The sequence below is a fragment of the Thunnus albacares genome, chromosome 12 (genome assembly GCF_914725855.1).
Source record: "Thunnus albacares chromosome 12, fThuAlb1.1, whole genome shotgun sequence".
In the NCBI taxonomy this organism is placed as follows: domain Eukaryota; kingdom Metazoa; phylum Chordata; class Actinopteri; order Scombriformes; family Scombridae; genus Thunnus; species Thunnus albacares.
Genome location: NC_058117.1, coordinates 30,839,786 through 30,861,650, shown reverse-complemented (window position 1 = coordinate 30,861,650; position 21,865 = coordinate 30,839,786). Strand labels below are relative to the sequence as shown.

At 36.9% G+C, this 21,865-nt stretch overlaps 2 protein-coding genes across 4 annotated transcripts; both read left to right on the top strand.

Moving 5' to 3' along the window:
• The first annotated feature begins 324 nt into the window (after positions 1-324).
• LOC122994470 (immunoglobulin lambda-like polypeptide 1) lies at positions 325-4,229 on the top strand. 3 transcript variants are annotated; one of them, XM_044369176.1, is made up of 4 exons: positions 325-754; positions 2,270-2,578; positions 2,726-2,785; positions 3,733-4,229. In XM_044369176.1, the coding sequence occupies exons 1-4, from the start codon at positions 616-618 to the stop codon at positions 3,879-3,881; spliced, it is 657 nt and encodes a 218-aa protein (XP_044225111.1). In that variant the 5' UTR covers positions 325-615; the 3' UTR covers positions 3,882-4,229. The 3 variants fall into 3 exon arrangements, with proteins under 3 accessions (XP_044225111.1, XP_044225110.1, XP_044225112.1); XM_044369175.1 differs by having other exon boundaries at positions 2,711-2,785; positions 3,733-4,211; XM_044369177.1 differs by having other exon boundaries at positions 608-743; positions 2,711-2,785; positions 3,733-4,209.
• Positions 4,230-6,012: 1,783 nt separating this feature from the next.
• LOC122994487 (M1-specific T cell receptor beta chain-like) lies at positions 6,013-21,778 on the top strand. Its single transcript, XM_044369201.1, has 5 exons — positions 6,013-6,205; positions 6,298-6,609; positions 18,326-18,373; positions 19,900-20,199; positions 20,317-21,778. The coding sequence occupies exons 1-5, from the start codon at positions 6,163-6,165 to the stop codon at positions 20,589-20,591; spliced, it is 978 nt and encodes a 325-aa protein (XP_044225136.1). The 5' UTR covers positions 6,013-6,162; the 3' UTR covers positions 20,592-21,778.
• The last annotated feature ends 87 nt before the right edge of the window (positions 21,779-21,865 follow it).

Genomic DNA, 21,865 nt, shown 5'->3' with positions numbered 1-21,865 from the left:
TCCGTAAAGCCGAGAGGAGCTGCAGAGTCATTGATAATTCTCTGTAGGTTCATCACTACGAGCCACGACCAACACATTACACACTGACACATCATGGTTATTATAAAAATATTGATTATAGCAGCTTTAAGTAATTTACATCATTACAGATGTCAGTTTGATTTTAAATGAGTTCTTAGTTGAGTTTAAATGTTGACCTGATGGTGGCGCTAGAGGAAAAGTCAGAGGATCAAAGTTATTATAATTCATCCTGAGGGGAACATGAATATTCCTACTAAATTACATGACAATCCATCCAATAGATGAAAAGATATTTCAGTCTGGACCAAACATGTCAACCTGCTGGTGGCGCTAGATTCAAAGTTAGAATCAATCAAGTCAAATAAATAATTGAATCCTCTGGGGACCGTGAACGTCTGCACAACATTTAATGAACAATCCATCCGTCCTTTGATCCACAATCAGATCCAATGGATCTGCACTTAAGTGGTGGACCGACCAACCGACTGACATTAGCATCCATATAGTCACACTGCTAATGTGGCTAAAATCAAATAAAAGAAGAGACAGTCATGTTGATATGAACATTAGAGAAACACATCATGGAGATGAAATATGATACTGGTTCATAATTTGGATTCGTTCACCTCAGCTGACACATTCAACAGCAGACAGGTTTTTGTCACAGTCTCATTCACTGTGGGAGGATATGTCTACCTCATCTTTGGCTCTGGAACTAAACTGTATGTAACAGGTAAGACTAAACTTTCATTTTCCTTCAGTTGTTTTATTGAACAAGTTGAAAATGTGTTTTTAGTTTTAGTTTCTGCTGCTTCAGGCTTTACATGTTAATTTTTCATATTTCGTAGAGAATTCTTGATGCAGCCATTCTTCCATAAAACTAATCAATAACTCCTGAAAAGAGCTTCAAATCTCACTGCACACCACAAGTTCTTCTTTATTTATGCATCACATCAAAGTTGGCTTACAGCCAAAAAGTCTGATATCAGTAATGTTACAAATAAACAGTATTTAATAATCTCACTGATTCAGCAGCAGCTCCTGTTTATTAAAAACAAGATGATATATGATGTGAAACATCATTTAATAAATGTTCCTAAATGTAATTTTAGAAGCAAATAGTGATAAATATATTGTGTGTTAAATATACAGTATATATTTGTAAATGGTAAAATGTATCTCATGATAATTGTGTGTTTATGATGATAAATATGTCTTTTAGTGGAAGATAAATTAATGCATGAAGGCAAACTCATTTTAAATGTGTGATGAAGCTAAATATAATTTATAGTTAAAATGTATAATTGTATATCTTAATCCATATTTAATATAAATCATATTGGTTTATGAAATCAACATGATGTCAAATATATAATGTTAAAACATATTTTAGAAAGTGTTTGATAGGAAATATAATGAATCAGATAATTTACATGTTGTCATTTAATTAAGAATATATATTATTATATTATATTTTATTTACATATCTGAACATGTTGTGGTAATTGTGTTTTATATAAAAGCTAAAACTCTTTAAAAAGTTGTTAAAAGTATTGATGTATTGTGTGTCTGATTAGAGTAAAGTATATGCTGGTAAATATACTTCATATAAACACTATAATCATTTACAAATGTAACATAAATATAATATATTTTAACCAAGTAATAAAACTATACTTTAAATTTTACTAAGACAAATGTCATCATATTATATTATATTATATTATATTATATTATATTATATTATATTATATTATATTATATTATATTATATTAGACGTATCTGAACATGGTAGTCATGGTGGTGGTAATATTGTTTTAAGTAAAAGATAAAACTTATGTTAAAATTATTGATTGAGTTTTATTAATTAAAGTATATGTTGGTAAATATATTTTACATAAAACACTATAATCATCAGCAAATGTATTTTATATGAGGCTGTTATGTCATGATATATTTTATATTTTATAAACTCTATTATATTAGTAACTAATGTTGTGGTAAATATTGATAAAGTGGTAAATGATGTTTGAATCTTTATATATGACATATGATGAGCTTCCATGATGCTTTAGTTTGATATGATTATTGATACAGTGTCCAGTAGATGATGTTTGTGGTGTATTGATGAGTAGTTTAGTGATCATGTAGTTTCCAGGATCAGACTGAATGCAGTGCAGTGCTGTAAGCTGCTGTTGACTGTGTGAATGTGTGTCTGTGCTGCTTGTTGCTGCTGTCAAACTTCAGTTGAGCAGGTAGTGAAGCCCGTGGTGAGCGTGTACCCAGCAGCATCCAGAGCCCACCTGGAGGGGAAGAGCTCCCTGCTGTGTCTGGCCTCAGCCATGTCTCCTCCTCTGGTCCAGTTCTCCTGGAAAAGACAGAAGAAGAACGGCCCGCTGGAGAATCTGACCCTTGCTGAGGGACAGCAGCTGGAGCTCAGAGAGCTGGGACGCACCGTCGCCATCCTGCTGCTCCATCAGCAAGAGAACAGCACATATAAATACCGCTGCTCCGTCAAGCATGAGGGGATAACAGTGGAGGCCCAAACAGAACAAGGTAATGAAGGCTTGGTGACTGTGTTCAGCAGTGATTCAGCTTCATCTGGAGACGCTGTCAGAGAGAGCAGAGGAGCAGAGCACTGACATTTCTCACTGCAACTCCAAACATTTGACTCCTTTTGTGTTTCAGAGCTTCCAGCTCCAGCAGCCTCCTGTCCTCCAGAGAGAGAGCCAGCAGACCTGCCAGCTCTGCAGCAAGCTGACTGTAAGATCACCTGCTGCCTCTCTGCATGCTCTGACAGCTCCAATGTCCTGCTGCAGTTAGGGCTGCATATCAGTCTGTTCACTTTCTGCTCATCATTGAAGGATTTAAACATACACTCCCTGATTCTGTTAGAGTGTCCCACAGCACAACAAGTCCCACTGAGAGAGCTTTCACTTCACAGGCTGACAAATAACACCTTTTGGGGGCGCTATACTCAGTTTTAGGTCTCAAGGGTGATAGAACAAGTTTAGGGAGTATATCTTAAAGCTCCACTAATCAATAGTTTTATATTAAGAATGAATCTAATGACTAAATGAGCTTTTTAGCCTCTTTTAGCTCCTAGTTGTGGTTTTGCAGCACATTTCCTGTCTGCTTCAGTCTCAGTGTTTCCAGCAGCAGCAGCTGTTTTCTGATAAACCCACTGTACACTACCTGCCCAGCAGCAAACAGCAGACAGACCATAATATGTCAGAGAGGAGTTTGTTAGCTTGTTGTGGAGTTCTTCTGCCCCCAAGTGGTAAAAACTTCAAATCTATAGTAACCTGTGTGTTTTTACACAGTATTTGGACTTTGGACTTTTTATGCTTGAGTGATTTTAATTGTTATAAATTGTAGTTAGTTGTGGATTGAAAAGTTATTTTAAGTTGAAAACAGGAAATCAAATCCTGTTTGGGGCCCCTAAAAAGCTGGGTCCGGCCCTGACTTGTTGTATTTAATAAGGGCCTTTGAGCTGTCAGTCAAACTGTAGTCGACCCCTGTCTTCATGTAAAGCTGGTCGTCCCGTCTGGAAAAGTCCAAGTTCTACTGAAGAAAATGTGATGATATTGTGATGAAATGTCCACAGTTGAACAGACTGAAACAGTGTGGAGAGAAGACTGACCTGTGTGTGTGTGTGTGTGTGTGTGTGTGTGTGTGTGTGTGTGTGTGTGTGTGTGTGTGTGTGTCAGTGTCCTTCCAGTCTCAGTACCAGGTGAAGCTGCTCTGTGTGCTGTACACAGTGCTGATAGTGAAGAGTCTGGTGTACTGCTGTGGACTCTCTCTGCTGATGATCCTCAGAAACAAGGGACCGTCCACCAACTGCACACATGCTGACTGACTGTTTTCTGCTCGCCTTTTCTCACCATCACATCTCATCAATTCATCTCATTTATCACTTTGATCAGTGTTCACAAATGTCACTTATGACGTGTTGTGGTTGGTTTTACATTTTCTCTCTTTATGCAAAAGTTAGATACAGTTGTGCTGAATATATAAATACATATATACACATATATATTTACAAATTAAACCTTAACAGTTACTTTTTTATCTCAAGTTTGTTTTGTTTCCTACTTTTAATGTTGACTTGTATTGTACAAAAAATAAAAATAAACATAGAAAATATAATTTAGTTTTTAGTATTTTTCAAACCTTTATTACATTTATTATTTTGTGTTTAATACATTCTGCAAAGTTAGATTTGTCTTTTCACTTCATAACTTTGATATTCTTAATAAACTGTAACATCACAGTGTCTGTGTTTGATGAAGTTCTTTGTTTTTGTTGATTTTCCTTCAAAATTTGTGTCTCTGAACTGATTTTAATGTGTTATGCCCCAAAAAATACAGTATATTTGCAAATAACACCTGAACAGTTACTAATTATATAATTTTATTGCAGTGTTATAATGCTCTATTTTATTCCCAATCAATAGTAACTTCTCAATGAACAATAAAAAAACAAGAAAACTATGGTTAAATATTTTACACCTTTCATTTTTTATTTAGTTGATTATCTTGTTGTTGTAACTTATCATACAATTGTCATTTTTAAATGTGATAATTTCAATAATCTGTCTAGTTATTTGCAAATTGGTTGAATTTTCTTTTATTATAGATTTTCTAATATTAGAATTACATTTGAATATATTTAACTAAAATGGAAGGAGTCTCTGTCTGTCTGTATGTATGTGTGTCCTTCGATTTTCTCTACAACAGTTCATCCGATCGACTTCACACTTGTCTGGTGTTTTGCTGAGGACACAATGAAGTGCAACGTCGAGTGTGAAGTTGTTTGGATGAGCGGTTCTCGAGAAATCCGCAAGCAGCAACACCAGAGGCCAAGTAATCAACTCATTCATAACAGACATATTTTGAACAAGCACTGCACTAGTACAAATTAATATTAGAATATCAGAATTAAAAGCAACTTTAAAAAATAAAGATCTTAATGAATCTGAAAACAGACATTTTTTAAAACCTTTTTTATTTAAAAGCACGTGAAATTGAACTTTGATTTATAAACTGATATTCAGTAGCAGATAATATTGTGAAATTTTATTAAAGATATTGGATTATACAGAATGGCGGTAAAAAAAATTCATTCATTAGACTACAAATAGCCTCTAAATGATTGTAACTGTAACACAAATATTCAGATCAGACTAAAATGATGTATGTTACGCAAAATATTTACAGTGGAAAAAAATATTTGGATCATATTTAAGTAATATTTAGTCTAAATATCTTATATACTTTATTTTATATATTCATATTGTATATAGAATGTATATGTCAAATAATCGGGCTGTTTAACTGCAGGGCACGACATGTGGAAAAATAAATGACACTAAAATAACAAAAAAAGAATGAAAAATGATGAAATTACATCCAGCTGTTTTTTCCTACAGAGGTGAAAAGTAAATAAGTACATTTACTCAATTAATGTACTCAAGTACAGTTTTACAGTACTTGTATTTAACTTGAGTTTTTCCATTTTAAACTACTTTAAACCTCTACTACACAACACTTCAGAGGACAATATTGTATTTTTGTTGCTGTAGTTACTTTTGAGATTAATATTTTAAATTTAAATTAAAAAAAAAAGATATAGTAACTTAAAAAATACAATAAATCAGTAAAGCAGTGTGTAGTTGTGTCTCCTCATATCGCAGATGGGTTGTTATCAGTTCCACCAAAGAGACATGTAGACGACACCTGACTTTAAACTCTTCTGAACCCTCCGGTGGCTTCGTCTCTACAAACTAAACCCTCAGAACTTTATTTCTAATTCTAGTAGAGATCACAAAGCTTCCAAAAATACCAAATCTGTCAATTTGAGGAAATGTGTCTAAACTCAGTGTTAAAAGAGAACGTCAATGAATGCATGATACCATCAGATGATGCAGGAAATTCAATTTATTTATTAAACTGAAATGTAAAACCACACAGCAGCAGCAGCAGCCTTATCTGTCCGCCGCAGGGGCTGATGGGAGGTTTGAGGAGCTGTTAGAAACCACGACGCCCTCGTCTGATCTCACAGCTCGTCCTTGTTTGGCCTCAGCTGCATCAGAGCGCCACTTCTCCCCAGGTTCACCAGAGGAAACACCACTGCACAAAATGCTTTTCCTCCCAGCTGCTGCTCTGTGCTGTCTGTGTTCAGGTGAGTGTTTCCAGCCAATCAGGAGCCAACAAACTCAACCTTTAACAAACACTGTCACACTCACCTTCATCTGTGTGTCTGTTTCTCTACAGCGCTCGTTGCCATGGCAGCAGACCTGATTCAGGAAGATTTAACATTGACCAGGACAGTTGGTGAAAAAGTCTTCTTCAAATGTAAAGGAACTGATCAGTGCGGTGGTACAAATGTATACTGGCTCCAGAAGAAAGACACAGAAACATTCATGGTGATTCTACATATTGATAAGAATAATGGTAAAATTGATAAAGGGTACAATCATCCTCAGAGGGATAATTTCTCAGCTGTAAGAAAAAAGAATGTCTGTGACTTGGTGATCCAGAAAATAGAACATTCAGCCACCTACTACTGCGCCTGTTATAAAACTGGTTCCCACAGTGAGAAATGATCCCTGCAGCCTGTACAAAAACCTCCAGATGAACAGATGTCAAACAGTGTTTGTGACAGGAAGAGAGCAGTAAACCACAGCCCAGGTTCACATATTTCACCTCCATCTCAGCCAGAGTCACTAACAAACTGAGCTGAGGACTATTTTCTTGTTTTGCTGCTGTCACTGTTTTTTTAATATTGTTTTTTTTAAATGTTGATCAGGTATTTCAGAAGGATTCTTGTTGTTCCACACAGTGAGAACAAAGGATGAATACAGAACACATGGATGCTTCTTTGACCTTCTGTTGCAATAAAGTTCATGCCTCCGTCACAATGCTAATCTGCTCTAAATGCAAAAACTTCCTGTTGCTCCTTCACAATAAAAACCTTCTTGTGCTCTTCCCTATACATCTATCAGCAGATTTCATAATATAAAGTCACTTACATTACTCATGGGTGTAGATTTGAGTGATTACAGAAGGGACATGTCGCTATCAATGTCAAGGTGTTACTGAATTGTCCCTACCAACATTTTCACCGATCTCAAACATCTTTTCATTTTAACTTGACATGATGTTAATGGTGAGATCTCTGCAGAGTTTCCATGTTTGTGTGTTTTATGCAAAAAGTGGGTTATTATGATAAAGAGTGAGAAAACGTGATATGGGGGATCCCTGACCTGATGATCTGGCAATACAATGTCAAGCCTTTTTGCACATCGTTGACAAGCAGCAGCTCAGCGGCAGCTGCAGCAGAGTAGACATACAGATACACTCACATCCAAAGATTTATAAACAACAAAAGCAGCTGGCAGTCATTCATTTTCAGTGAAAGCTGGTGATGAAGGGCTTCAGACACCTTGGCAGCAGTGAGCAACGCGATGCCAGAGCCAAGAACAACGAGCTCTTGGAGCTGTTCCATTCCATAATTATTGATTGATTTATTGACTGGGACAGTGTGCAGATTGAAACATTGAAGATGCACTACACCAGAGTTAGCTTGTAGCTAGTTTGCATCTGTAGTCCCCAACAAAAAACAGCACAACAACAAACAGTACAAAGCAAAAAAACAAACCAAAAAAAACACACAGAACACACCATACAAAATACAAAACACAAAACTACACACAGAACATCACATATACCCACAATATCAATTAGAACTTGTCAAATTTAAATCAAGACCATAGATGGAGTTTAGACTCAATGGTCACACAGCTGATTGGTCTCTAGTAGATGTTTTAACTTGGCCTTGAATGTATTGATTGAACTACAGTTCTTCACATCATCGGGTAGGGCATTCCACTGAGTTGTGACTTTCACAGAGAAAGCTGACTGCCCAAATGCAGTGCAACGGAATGGTCTGATACAATCTTGTATAGAGGATATTCTGGAGGATCTAATAGAACTTACTGAGCGAGTGTACACAAAGTCACATAGTGGAGGAGGGGCCAAACCATTTAAAACACGGCACAAATTTGAGAATAATCTAAAATTCTCAAAGCTCAGTAAATTGTATTTCTTCAGTACCCTACAGTGATGGAAATGCATTGGCTTTTTGTCCAGAGTTTTAAGAGTTTGTTTATATAAGGACTCAAGAGGTCTTATGGCTGTTTCTCCAGCCTGCCCCCAACATGTGATGCAATAAGACATATGGGAAAGAATCATAGCTGCATAAATATCTTGGCTGCGTCTGAGAGACAGTTTCTAATATGTCTAAAATTTGCTAAGTTGTACTTTATGGTTTTAACCGTTTTTTTAACATGTTTCTTAAAGTTCAAATTTGGATCCAGTGTTACGCCAAGATATTTAGAATCAGTAACTATGTCAATTTTTTCACCTTTGATGAAAATATCAGCATTAGGAGGTTGTATCATAGTCTTAGAGAAAAACATACCCTTTGTCTTGTTTACATTTAGATTCAGACATGATTGATCAAGCCAATGTGTGATCCTTTCCAATGCAATTGTTAGCTTTGCAGCAGCTAACTCAGCTGTTTTTGCATGTGTGTACACAACAGTTTCATCTGCATACATTTGTAGTTCTGCATCATGACACTGTTGAGGGAGATCGTTAATATATAGGCTAAATAATAGGGGACCTAACACTGACCCTTGAGGAACACCCATTGTGCACTTCATATTACTGGACAGTGTGTCACCTACTTTAACACATTGTCTCCTATTAGATAAATATGAAGACATCCATGCCAGTGCTCTAGATGAGAAGTTAAATTTAGAGAGTTTCGATATTAAAAGATCATGATTGACTGTGTTGAATGCTTTACACAGATCTAAAAATACAGCACCAACTACTCCTCCTTTGTCAAGTGTTGATTTAATTTGCTCTACTAAGTGCAAGGTAGCAGTTTCGGTGGAATGATTTGCTCTAAAGCCAAATTGCATACAATGTAGACCAAATTGTTTGTATTAAGAAATGTTGTCAGTTGTTTAATGACAACTTTCTCAGCAACCTTTGAGAGTACTGGCAGTATTCTTATTGGTCTGTAGTTACTGGCTTCAAGGCGGTCTCAAGATTTAAAAATAGGCGTGACAATGGCACATTTCCAGTCATCAGGAAAGGAGCTGTCTTTAAAAGATAATTAATTAAATGAGCAATAGGGGGAGTTAAAATATCTTTGTGTGATTTGACAAACATGGTGTCGAATTGGAAAGCATCTCTACTTTTGGAGCTTTTTAAGGAGCTGATGATTTTGTTTACTTGTAACTCATTAGTTTCTACCAGCTCGAAAACCTTATACCATCCATAGGAACAATATCCAGTTTCCTTTTCGTAATTTTTTTTCCTAACTCATTTACAGACTCAAGAAAAAAAATATTAAAGACAGAAGCAACAGTAAGATGATCTTCAATTAACCTTCCCTGTACTTTGAGTTTAAAATCTCCTAAAAATTTTGGGTCCCTCCTTGTGAGATTATCAATGTTTTTCCAGATCAATTTACTGTTGCCTTTTGCCTCATTCAAAATAATGAGATAAAAACGAGATTTAGATTCTCTTAGCTCTTGGATAACTTTGTTCCTTAAACCTTTATAAAGCAGCATGTCGGTGTCTCTTCTAGTTTTAATGGCCTTCCTTAGTGCAGCATCTCTAGATTTCATTAGTTACCACAAATTTTCATTAAACCACGGTAAATTGTTTTTATTTTTAGATTTTATCTGTATCCTCACATTAAATCTTTCCCTCACAGAGTTGATTCTGTGAGTAAAAGTATCACAGCCATAGTCCAGATCATCAGAGGACAGTACGTCACCCCAGTTCAAGCTGTTAAATTCATTGGTAAATTCTTCTTGCTTAGCTCTGGGTATGCATTGAAGGATCATTGTCTTAGTTGCCGTGGTCTTAAATCTACTTTTAGTCAGTTTTCTGGCACATAGGGTTAGGTTATGATCTGATAAGCCAGTGATTAAATTATAACTTTTAGTTATTCTTTCTGGTTGTAAATATTAGATCAATTTGTGTACTGGAGCATTTTGCTGGATCATTGTTCTAGTTGGAATTTCTCTGTGATCATTTTAATTCTTTCCTCTTAGTTTTATCCTCCCAGTTCACATTAAAATCACCCATAAGTAATAATTCTTTGTTGAGATTACACTCTTTCAAGACTTCTGTTAGTTGATCGTAGAAAGTGTCATCTGCAGAAGGGGGCCTCTAGACACCTATGATGTTAAAAGACATTTGTTGGGATAACATTATTTTTATCCCAACATATTCTAACGTGTTACCCGCATTATAAACCACAGGTTCACATTTGATGTTGTCTCTCACATAAAAAAGCACCCCTCCTCCTCTTCCATCAGGTCTGTATCTTCTGAAACATTGGTATCCAGGCACCATGAACACACTTGCAGGAGTTGTTTGTTTCAACCATGTTTCAGTCAGACAGAGAAAGTCCAGATTTGAGTCAGACACATGATGAGTTAGCTGATTGCTCTTTGCAGTAATGCTTCTGATGTTAAAATGTCCACCGATTAGCCCCTTTGGTTTCAGCTTCGGGTCCCATAAGACTTTTGCATGATTGACAGTTTGGAAGGTTTTGAATAACCTCTGCCTCCTCACTGCAGGGTTCGACACACAGTGGTGTCAGCAGCAGGTTTTGTGAGAGAGACACTGGACCTATCGAGGTTTCTACAGCCCGGTAGCGAAAAGTTATTCATTGAGCCATCATGCCTTGTGTTAACAAAGTTAAGTCTGTTAAGGGAGAAGCCCGGCTTAGAAAATTGTTGCTCATTCGTCACTGGCACCAGAGGAGTCCCAGACACATTCAGGCACAAATCAGAATCGAAGTTCTGAAGCACTCCAGGGGTCACTGATCCAGGATTTAGCTGAACATCTCTGGAGAGCAGGATCAGCATGGAGAGGAGACCTGCTCTTCACTGAAATGGGGTGGCAGATGACCGGTCCACTGGATCAGTGATTCGCTCTGGTACCTGGGCTCGCCTGTGCCGCAGGACAGAGGAATAGATTGCAAAATATCCCAGTAAGTTATGATGAAAACTCACTGTAGGAATGTCAACTGGCCATGAGCCAGCATTTGTCCCAAGCTCAATCACTTGGTGTCCCAGTTGTTTTCCATCAATGTTGAATGCTCTGGTCAGACAGACATGTACAGCCAATACAGAAATGAGTACAAACAGTAGTCCAAAGAGAACTCCATGGAACACAGCCCAGGTGTTTTTGCTGATGAAACACTGATTTGAACTTGACGCAAGGTTTGACAGGCATGCTCTGTGGTACGATAAACGGCCTCAAAGGACAGTCCTATGTAGCAATCCCATTCAGGATCCTGGTGGCCAGAGGGTAGAAGCTCCTCTTAAGCCCCTCAGCACCGGCCCAGTGCACCTGGAACCTCCTCTTGACCTCAGCGGGGAGAAAAGGCCGCCATCCGGGCGGTTAGGAACCCCAGAAGATCCATGTGTCCAATATCGTTTCCTTCGATGTTGAGATGGATGTACAGATGGTCTTACTTGATGTTTAATCTGATGTTTATGTTTAAAAACCTGGACTGGCCTGGTAGAAGGGTTGGCAGGGGGATGAGCTGACCATCTCCCCATCCCGATGAGTGACCCCCAGTCATATGCCATCACTTCTTAAGTCCAGGGTGCACAGAGTGGCTCCAGCATATGTGGATTACATTACCAGAAAGGATCCTTTAAGTTTTCTTCTTGCTTTGTTTTCAACAAATACTCTTCTGTTAGCTTCTTTAGTGCTGTATTTCCTTTGGAATATATCAATATATCATGTTGACAATGGAAGAGAAATCTGGCTTCCCGGAGCTATACGATTCGTCATTGTTTGTTTACCGTGACATGAACAAAACTAGCCTATAATGCTTTATTCCATAGGCTACGCGGCCATGATTTTGAAAGTAAAACAGCATTTTTATTTTTTAATTAACAGAAATATAGACTAGGCACATTTTCTTGCTAAATAATACACAGTGGAAACACGAAACATTGTATATTTTATCATCCCTGTCAAGTTCATGGCCAGGCTGCCAAATAGCTCTACTACAAACTTGATATTGGCCACAACTGAAAATTAAAAAAAAATAGCGCTGCTTGAATGACCCGTCCCCTGCCGTGCACTGCTACGGGCTGGCAGTGAGCGGCCACAAATCAGAGCAACCGCTGCTGCTCATGAATATCTTGGTGTGAGGGCCCAGTAACTAGTAGCCTATGCATGAATGAGAACAGGTTGGTCTTTTCAGTCCTAACTCTAACCCAAGCACTTCAGGACTTCCTCCAAGCCTGTAGTAATGCTGTAGATTGTCAGCAGTATTCTAATCACTGAAGGTGACTCATTTTGGTCACTATTTCCACTAAAAAAGAAAAAAACACAAACAAACAAAAAGCTTCATTTTATATCTTAGGCCTTTTAAGTGCTCTCTGAAACTGGGCCTGGGATGGCTTGTGTCCATGACATGAGAAAGTCAAAACTTTGCTGTAGAGCTAAACCAAATACATCTTTGGAAAGGTCTCGGCCTGGAGAGCCTGAAGGCTTATAACTCAGCAACAAAAGGGGCTGAAGACATGAAACCAACTGTTATAGAGAGCTCTTGGCCTCAGCTACCATGTGATTATAGTCAACAACTGGGGGCACTGTCAAATATGGGTAAAACATGGTTAAAATTAATTTTCAACCATTTAACAATCAGATATTTAATATCCGATTACACAAATATGTTTAACATTGCCTTAAACTCCACAGTGTATTCCCAATTTAGTATTTACACCTTCCAGTTCAAGGAGGAACACTAATATTTTTAAAAACTACAAGGATAGTCTTAAAACATATAGGAAGGCCATCTGCCATTCCAGAGCCTATTACTTATCATTAATAGAGGAGAATAAAAACAGCCCTAGGTTTCTTTTCAGCACTTTGGCCAGGCTGACAAAGAGTAATAACTCTTTAATGATAAAATTATAACTATTAGAGACAAAAGTCAACACCTGTTGCCCTAAACAGGCACCGATTTATCCACAAACACAGGACCCTTAGAAACAGCTGTAAAATCTGACATATATTTAGGCTGTTTTTCTCCAATTGACCTTTCTGAATTAACTTCAACAATTTCTTCATCCAAACCATCAACCTGTCTCTTAGACCCCATCTCAACTAGGCTGCTTAAGGAAGTCTTGCCCTTAATTAGCACTTCTTTACTAGATATGATCAATCTGTCTTCATAGGCTATGTACCACAGTCCTTTAAACCTCTTCTTAAGAAGCCTACTCTTGATTCAGGTGTCTTAGCCAACTATAGACCTATATCTAACCTTCCATTTCTCTCTAAGATCCTTGAGAAAGCAGTCACCAATCAGTTGTGTGACTTTCTACATAACAATAGTTTATTTGAGGATTTTCAGTCAAGATTTAGAGCGCATCATAGCACAGAGATAGCACTGGTGAAAGTCACAAATGATCTCCTGAGTGCATCAGACAAAGGATTTCTCTCTGTACTTGTCTTGTTAGACCTCAGTGCCACATTTGACACAATTGATCATCACATCCTATTACAGAGACTGGAACATTTAAAGGAATTAAAGGAACTGCATTAATCTGGTTTAAGTCCTATTTATCAGATCAATTTCAGTTTGTACACGTTAATTATGAATTCTCCATGAAGGCAAGAGCTAGACATGGAGTTCCACAAGGTTCTGTACTTGGACCAATACTATTCACCTTGTATACGCTTCCTTTAGGTAATATTATTCGGAAACACTCCATAAATTTTCATTGCTATGTAGATGATACCCAAATATATTTATGAATGAAGCCAGATGAAACTAATCAGTAAACTCCAAACATGCCTTAAGGACATAAAGACCTGGATGACCCGCAATTTCCTGCTACTAAACTCAGACAAAACATTATTGTGCTTGGCCCTAAACACCTTAGAAACACATTAACTAATGATATACCTCTCTAGATGGCATTACCCTGGCCTCCAGCACCACTGTAAGGAATCTGGGAGTTATTTTTGATCAGGATATGTCCTTTAACTCCCACATGAAACAAATTTCAAGGACTAGGACTGCCTTTTTTCACTTACATAATACTGCAAAAATCAGGCACATCCTTGCCCAAAAAGATGCAGAAAAAATAGTCCACGCATTTGTTACCTCTAGGCTGGATTATTGCAATTCTGTATTATCAGGCTGCCCTAACAAGTCTCTAAAGACTCTCCAGCTGGTCCAGAATGCTGTTGCTCGTGTATTGACAAAAACTAGAAAAAGATATCATATTTCTACCATCTTAGCTTCGCTGCACTGGCTTCCAGTAAAATCCAAAATTGAATCCAGAATTTAAAATCCTTTTTCTCACCTACAAAGCTCTTAATGGTCAGGCACCATCATATCTTAAAGAGCTCATAGTACCCTAATACCCCACTACAACACTGCGCTCCCAGACTGCAGGCTTACTTGTGGTTCCTTCAGTCTCCAAAAGTAGAATGGGAGGCAGAGCCTTCAGCTAACAGGCTCCTCTCCTGTGGAGCCATCTTCCGGATTCGATCCGGAGGGCAGACATCCTCTCTACATTTAGGAGTAGGCTTAAAACTTTCCTTTTTGATAAAGCTTATAGTTAGGGCTGACCAAGCTCACCTTGGACCAGGCCTTGGTTATACTGCTATAGGCCTAGACTGGCGGGGGACTTCCCATGATGCACTGAGCTACTCTCTCCTCCTCTCCATCTGTATGTATTCATATACCATTACTGTATGTTACTAACTTGGCTTCTTCCCTGGAATTCTTCCTGCTTTCTCATCCGCAGGAAACCCCATGGACCAAGCTGTGGCCCTTAGCCGTGGGGATGTCCTTCTCCAGCTGTTGCTGCTGTTTGTTGTTGCTAGCCATGTATCTGTTGTTGTTGTTGTTGTTGTTGCTCTTGTTGTTCTGCTTCTTTGTGTCCCTTCCTGTTAAAGGGGAGTTTTTCCTTACCGCTGTCGCCAAGCACTGCTGATGGGGGAATTGTTGGGTCTCTGTAAATTAAAGAGTATGGTCTAGACCTGCTCTATGTGAAAAGTGTCCTGAGATGACTTTTGTTGTGATTTGGCGCTATATAAATAAAATTTAATAAAAATTAAATTGAAATTGAATAAATTCCTCAGAGCTGCACCATGCAGCTTGATACAAATCAGCACCAAAGTTGTAGTTCTCCTAGTTGCAAAGTGGGTTGCAAAATAGGGTCGTAAAAAGATATATCTACCGGATATATCAAATATCTAGTACAGCCAAACTAGTAATTACACTGCATCTGGATGATCTATGTTAAGAAAAAGTAAGAATGTTGGTTTATTGCAGATATTTTAGCTAGTATTCTAGAAATGGGTTTTCGGTTGGTGTTCAGTGTTGGCAGGAATTATGCAGTGCTTCAAACTGTGTTTAAGGAGTTTGTTTGTTATGGATTCAAAATGTTTGTTCAGCCACATCATGTATTAAACTGCCTCCTGAATGCTTATCAATATGTTAACAATTGCAGTAGATTAATGGCTAACTTTCCTGCAACTAGAACTGATCTATTGGTTTCTATGGTAACATACTTTGAAAAAAAACTGTAACACAGCGAAATAGAGGAAAATACTTCTGAGTGGCGGGTCCTCTGGTCAGCCAATTGCAAAGTTTCAAATTCTGGATTTCAAATTCAATTCGTCCCTGAGAAGCTCTAAAATCTATGTTGTTTTTTTTTGAAAGAACATCATCATACAGTTACATAAAACAACACAAATAACATAACAGCTCAGATACCTACATGACACAAAGACAATTCAGCAGTGTCCATAGCAACTACCATAGCAACAACAGAAAGCTTGCAAGAATCTCCATAATAACAACAAACTAATCATATACATTCACTGAACGAATATCCTGCTAGAAATGTTATCAAAAGACATTTTAATGCAGAAACTATCTTAAAATATTACATTTTCCACTGAGAATAAAAGGAATGGCAGCCATGACTTTTTGTTTGAGCAGACAGAAACTTGACAGTAACATGACGTGGATGCAGGCCGATAACAAAGAATAGGCCACAAATATTGTAGGAATCTCACTATTTTAGAGCTGTTATTGTAAAAGTAATACATTTTGCGCTGTGGACCAACGTAGCTATTATACATTTTGATGTGACTGCAAAGTAGAACTGCATTAAACAGCATATGTATACACTATCGATATGAAGATGATGTAATCCTCTTTATATTGCCTCTCTTTGCTCTCTGTGTTGGCTTTCTTCTCACGTGGACCAGAGTCTGTTTGACCGGTGTCTGAAATAGACAGCCGTTTGTTTGGTTTTAGCCATTTCTCCATATTGCTAATTCTAAAATTGATAATAATAAAAAGAGTTCCTCCTCTTCTTTGTGCTTGTGTGTTTGTGTGTTTGTGTGTTTGTAGCTACATTTTAAGTGCCGTATACTGAACCTCGTAAGTCAATAAGTTTTCCACACCACGTTCCTGCAGATGTGTCACAATAAAAGCCTTGTTAAAAAAGGGATTCTGTCCACTGAAACGCTAGAAGGCTTTTAATTTCAAATGGATACAGGGAGTGTTGAGTTTGTATTAACAGTGTAATGCAGGGCAAATGAGAACGGATCAAAATGTGGCTTCGTACTAAAATATGAGCAATTACTATACTTATCAAACATAGGGAATTAGAAATAAAGGCCTGATACCTTCTGCAGTTGAGGTAAGTAAAGGCTCGGGTCACTATTTGAGGATATATAGACTATGTCTATAAGGGCCATAGCATCTTTTTAAAATATATATTGTATTGTTTGACAGAGTCCTTGCAATTACACCACATACCACTAGGGGTCTGCAGTCCACGGGTTGAGAAACAATGCTGCAGTAGATGACCTAATCAAATTATACTTTGCAATTGGATTTAGCAACAAGGAAATACTCATAATTTTAACCCAGCATCACCATATTATCAGAAGCATCCTGACTTTGAAGAGACATTCCTGTGAACTGAGTCTATTCAGAAGAAAACACCATAGTGATTTGGATGATGGTGATGGCTTTTATGCATCAAAAACTAAAATGCAATGGACAGATGTAAGAATATCACTGGTTACATCTACGGCCAATTCAAATGATATTTGTGGTACAGAAATACGACAGATCATCAATCACTATTCTATTCTATTCAAACACACTTTTTCTTGCAAATGTATGACTTTATAGTCTCAGAGAGTATTCAAATTTTTTTCTCGTAAGACTTTAATCTTGAAAATTCTGATTTTTTCCTCAGAATATTACCCTCCCTCCCTGAGCTCCGTTACTTTTTTTTTTAACCTATGATGGCCCTAATATGCTGTTGTAGTTGTCTGTTTCAATCTTTTATGATTTTCTCTAATTTTTATTTAATGACTTTTTCATATGTACTGTCCCCACTTTCTTTCCAAAGAAACCATGTAAATGGTATTTTATGAACAGTAACACTCATTGTTCTCATGTTCTCCTTTCCTCCTTGTGTATGTGTACAGTTTTAAACTCGTCTTTTTTTAAACTTGCTGATGAATTGTAAAGCACTTTGAGCTGCATTCTGTGCATGGAAGGTGGTATATAAATGAAGTTCATTCATTCATTCATTCATTCATTCATTCATTCATTTCTGACAGAGTGACATTCATTCATTTCTGCCCCCAGTGGTTGATAAGGCTTTTCTGTCAAAGCTCAAGTAGATGTATTATTATAACACACTGGCTGTTACCAACAGTAAACACAAGTTATCAACAAGGACCAAAATCTAAAGGATTCTAACTTCAAATGACAGTCTGAGGATAAAGTACAAGTCAGGAAGAGTATTTTGACTTTTATGGAGGACACTTTTGTCACACTGAGTGTCTAGGACACTCAGGCTACAGACCGGCTGAATTTCACATTACATATTTATGTTATTTTTCTATTTTTTCACAGCTACTGATCCCGGTGTAAAATCAAATTTTATTAAACTGACAGACAACATGTTTCATGTATTGGACTGATTAGAAATGTAGCAGGATCCCGCCTCTCTCTACCTCAGTAGGCTGAAATAAAGAGAAATACAACAAAAGAAGAGACAGTCATGTTGATATGAACATTAGAGAAACACATCATGGAGATGAAATATGATACTGGTTAATAATTTGGATTTATTCGCCTCAGCTGACACATTCAACAGCAGACAGGTTTTTGTCACAGTCACATTCACTGTGGGAGCTGATGACTACCTCATCTTTGGCTCTGGCACTAAACTGTTTGTAACAGGTAAGACTAAACTTTCATTTTCCTTCAGTTGTTTTATTGTAAAAGTTCTTATGTTTATTTTCTGCTGCTTGAGGATTTACACATTAATTTTCTATAATAATTAGAGAATTCATTGTGCAACCATTCTATCATTAAATAAGCATCAGAAAGGAGTTTGTCTTCATATGTTTCTTGAAAAGTAAAATCTTTAAACTCTTCCAAACTCAGAGAAACTCAGCACTGATATTCTAATTTCATTCTGTATTCTCATCAGCTGCTGTTCAATGAAACTTCTTCTCTCTCTCCGGAAAGAAATTAAATTCTAGATGAATGATTGTGGAAGATTTTCCTGCTCTGATCATCTGTTGACTTTTTATACACAATCTTGAGATAATTTAAGTAAATTTCATTGATGAGCAGGATTCTTCAGTCTCATACAGATTCAGAGTTGATTTCATTAAGCTCTCAGTCTCAGTCCGTCATTTCATTTACTACATTTCAGTGGAAACTACAATCACTAATTTCATCAACATGGTCAGAAAGTACAAAGTATGAATACAGATTTAATGTCAGCAAATTAGGACTTATATATTGTATTTTATTATGGATATATTATGGTCTATGGTGTTATGGTATTTATGGAGGTAAATATGTTGTGTTTTATGAGATATATTTAATATGATATAAAATGCAGCTTGACTAATGTTAAAAATTGGAGGCCATACCAACATCTATATTTGATTTTTTAATTATTATCATAAAAGAATTGTGACCAAAGTGTGAAATAAGCAGGATATTTTACAGCTGAAAACTTGTTAGTGCCGTCTGGTGGACAAACTATGTATTACTGGATTATCTTTGTCATCTTTGTTGTGTTATTTCTGGTTATTTATCTGCAGACATGTATGTGGGGATACTAGTTTTATATATATATATATATATATATATATATATATATATATATATATATATATATATATATATATGTGTTTTTAATGTGTTTGTTTTATTTTATGTTATTATTATTTTATTGTAAATGTATTGGGACCATGCTGCATGGTGATTCTGCACTTTAAAGAAAACTGATTGATACATTTATATATCAATATACTATACATATGTATTGCTGTGCAAATGTATAGTTTTTCAATCTCATGTATGATGAAGCATGGCATAAAGTTTAGTGATATATATCATAAAATATAGGAGACACAATTTATTTCTATTTTATGATGATGGTTAATATTCTGCATTCTACAAATGTAATTTTATTATATTTTATATTATATTGTTTTTTATGAATTATATGTAACAATTTAAATATTAATGAACAGAACTCTGTGTTGTCATCTTTTCATTTTTTTCTTTAACTTTTATCTAGATGAAGATATATATGAAAATATGTATCAGTGTAGATGATGTTTGTGGTGTATTGATGAGTAGTTTAGTGATCATGTAGTTTCCAGGATAAGATTGAATGCAGTGCAGTGCTGTAAGCTGCTGTTGACTGTGTGTCTGTGCTGCTTGTTGCTGCTGTCAAGCTTCAGTTGAGCAGCCAGTGAAGCCCGTGGTGAGCGTGTACCCAGCAGCCCACCTGGAGGGGAAGAGCTCCCTGCTGTGTCTGGCCTCAGCCATGTCTCCTCCTGTGGTCCAGTTCTCCTGGAAAAGAAAGAATAAGAACGGCCGGCTGGAGGATCTGAACCCTGCTGAGGGAGAGCAGCTGGAGCTCATAGAGTCGAGACACACCGCCTCCATCCTGCTGCTCCATCAGCAAGAGAAGAGCACATATAAATACCACTGCTATGTCAAGCACGAAGGGGGCACAGTGAGGGCCCAAACAGAACAAGGTAATGAAGGCTTGGTGACTGTGTTCAGCAGTGATTCAGCTTCATCTGGAGATGCTGTCAGAGAGAGCGAAGTAGCAGAGTACTGACATTTGTTTTTAACTTTTTTTTCTGTTTCAGATATTTCTACTCTTCATTCACCAACATCAGCTTCAACTGCAGCTCCACCAGCAACTCCAACACCAGCTCCATCAGCAGATCCACCAGCAGATCCACCAGCAGATCCACCAGCAGCTCCACCAGCAGCTCTTGTCCCGTCTCAGTACAAGGTGAAGCTGCTCTGTGTGCTGTACACAGTGCTGATAGTGAAGAGTCTGGTGTACTGCTGTGGACTCTCTCTGCTGATGATCCTCAGAAACAAGGGACCGTCCACCAACTGCACACATGCTGACTGACTGTTTTCTGCTCGCCTTTTCTCACCATCACATCTCATCAATTCATCTCATCAATCACTTTGATCAGTGTTCAGAAATGTCACTTATGATGTGTTGTGGTTGGTTGTAAATTTATGTTTAAGACACAGTTGTCCTAAAACTATAAATACACACACGCACACACACACAGTATATTTGCAGTTACTAAGTGTAAATTCTGTAGAACATTAATATCTTGATGCTCTAGTTTAATTCCACTTTTAATCATGACTTGTATAATAGTGTAAAATGAAGTTGAATCATTAGTTACCTGGTAGATATTTAAGTGCTTATAATATTTCTTTCTTGTGTATTTTCTTTTTAATTCATTATGCAGAGGGTGGCAGGTTTATCAAAGTCATTCAGAGTAACATTCTCAATAAACTGAAACATCACAGTTTTTGTCATTTATAATCATCCATGTTTTTATTGATTTGACTTTGGCTTCACATGATACACATAATCAGACACAGAATCCACTAAATTAGCCAAGTTTGAAACATACAAGTAATTTGACTCTTGTCGTCAGTAGATCTCAGTAAACTTTCACATAGTGCTAAAAACAAATGTACAGGAAGATACAAAGAAAAGCTTACAGCTAAACGGAAAGAACAAAGTAAAGACAAGTAAACATAAACATAAAGTTATTAAACATAAGCAAGTAGGTGTGGTGTGCCAACAAGTTCGGTGATGGGTCCCCTCATTATTTAGCTTGTGTATTGATCATCTTTTATAATTGTTTAAGTGTGAATGTACAACTCTATGCTGAAGACACTGTTGTTTACACACATGACGAAACAGCAGAGAGCTGCTTTGAAGCTACAGCTGCAATAAAAACGATCACACAGCGGCTTCATTAGTCTGCGCTAAAGCCTGAATGTTGTCAAAATGATGGGTGTGTTTTTTAATTTTTTTCTAAATCACCAAAATACTGATCAGCTCTTGCAGTTTTATCAAGACAAAATCGATTGGTACATTTCCATATAATATGATTATAAGAAAATTAAGATTATTTATTAATTCTACTGCTCTGATTGATGATAACAAATGTAGGGTGTAGTTTTTTAAACGTCGTAGAGAGAAGTGGATGTTAAAAATATTCTAACATTGTAAATTTAAACACTCGGCAGTCAAAAACTTCAATTTAGAAGAATATGAAAGATTTCAGAAACACCACAATTTAAAAATTGGTTTGTTGTATTAGCAAAAACAACTTCATAATAGAAACTGATAGCAAATCAAACAGGAACAATAAA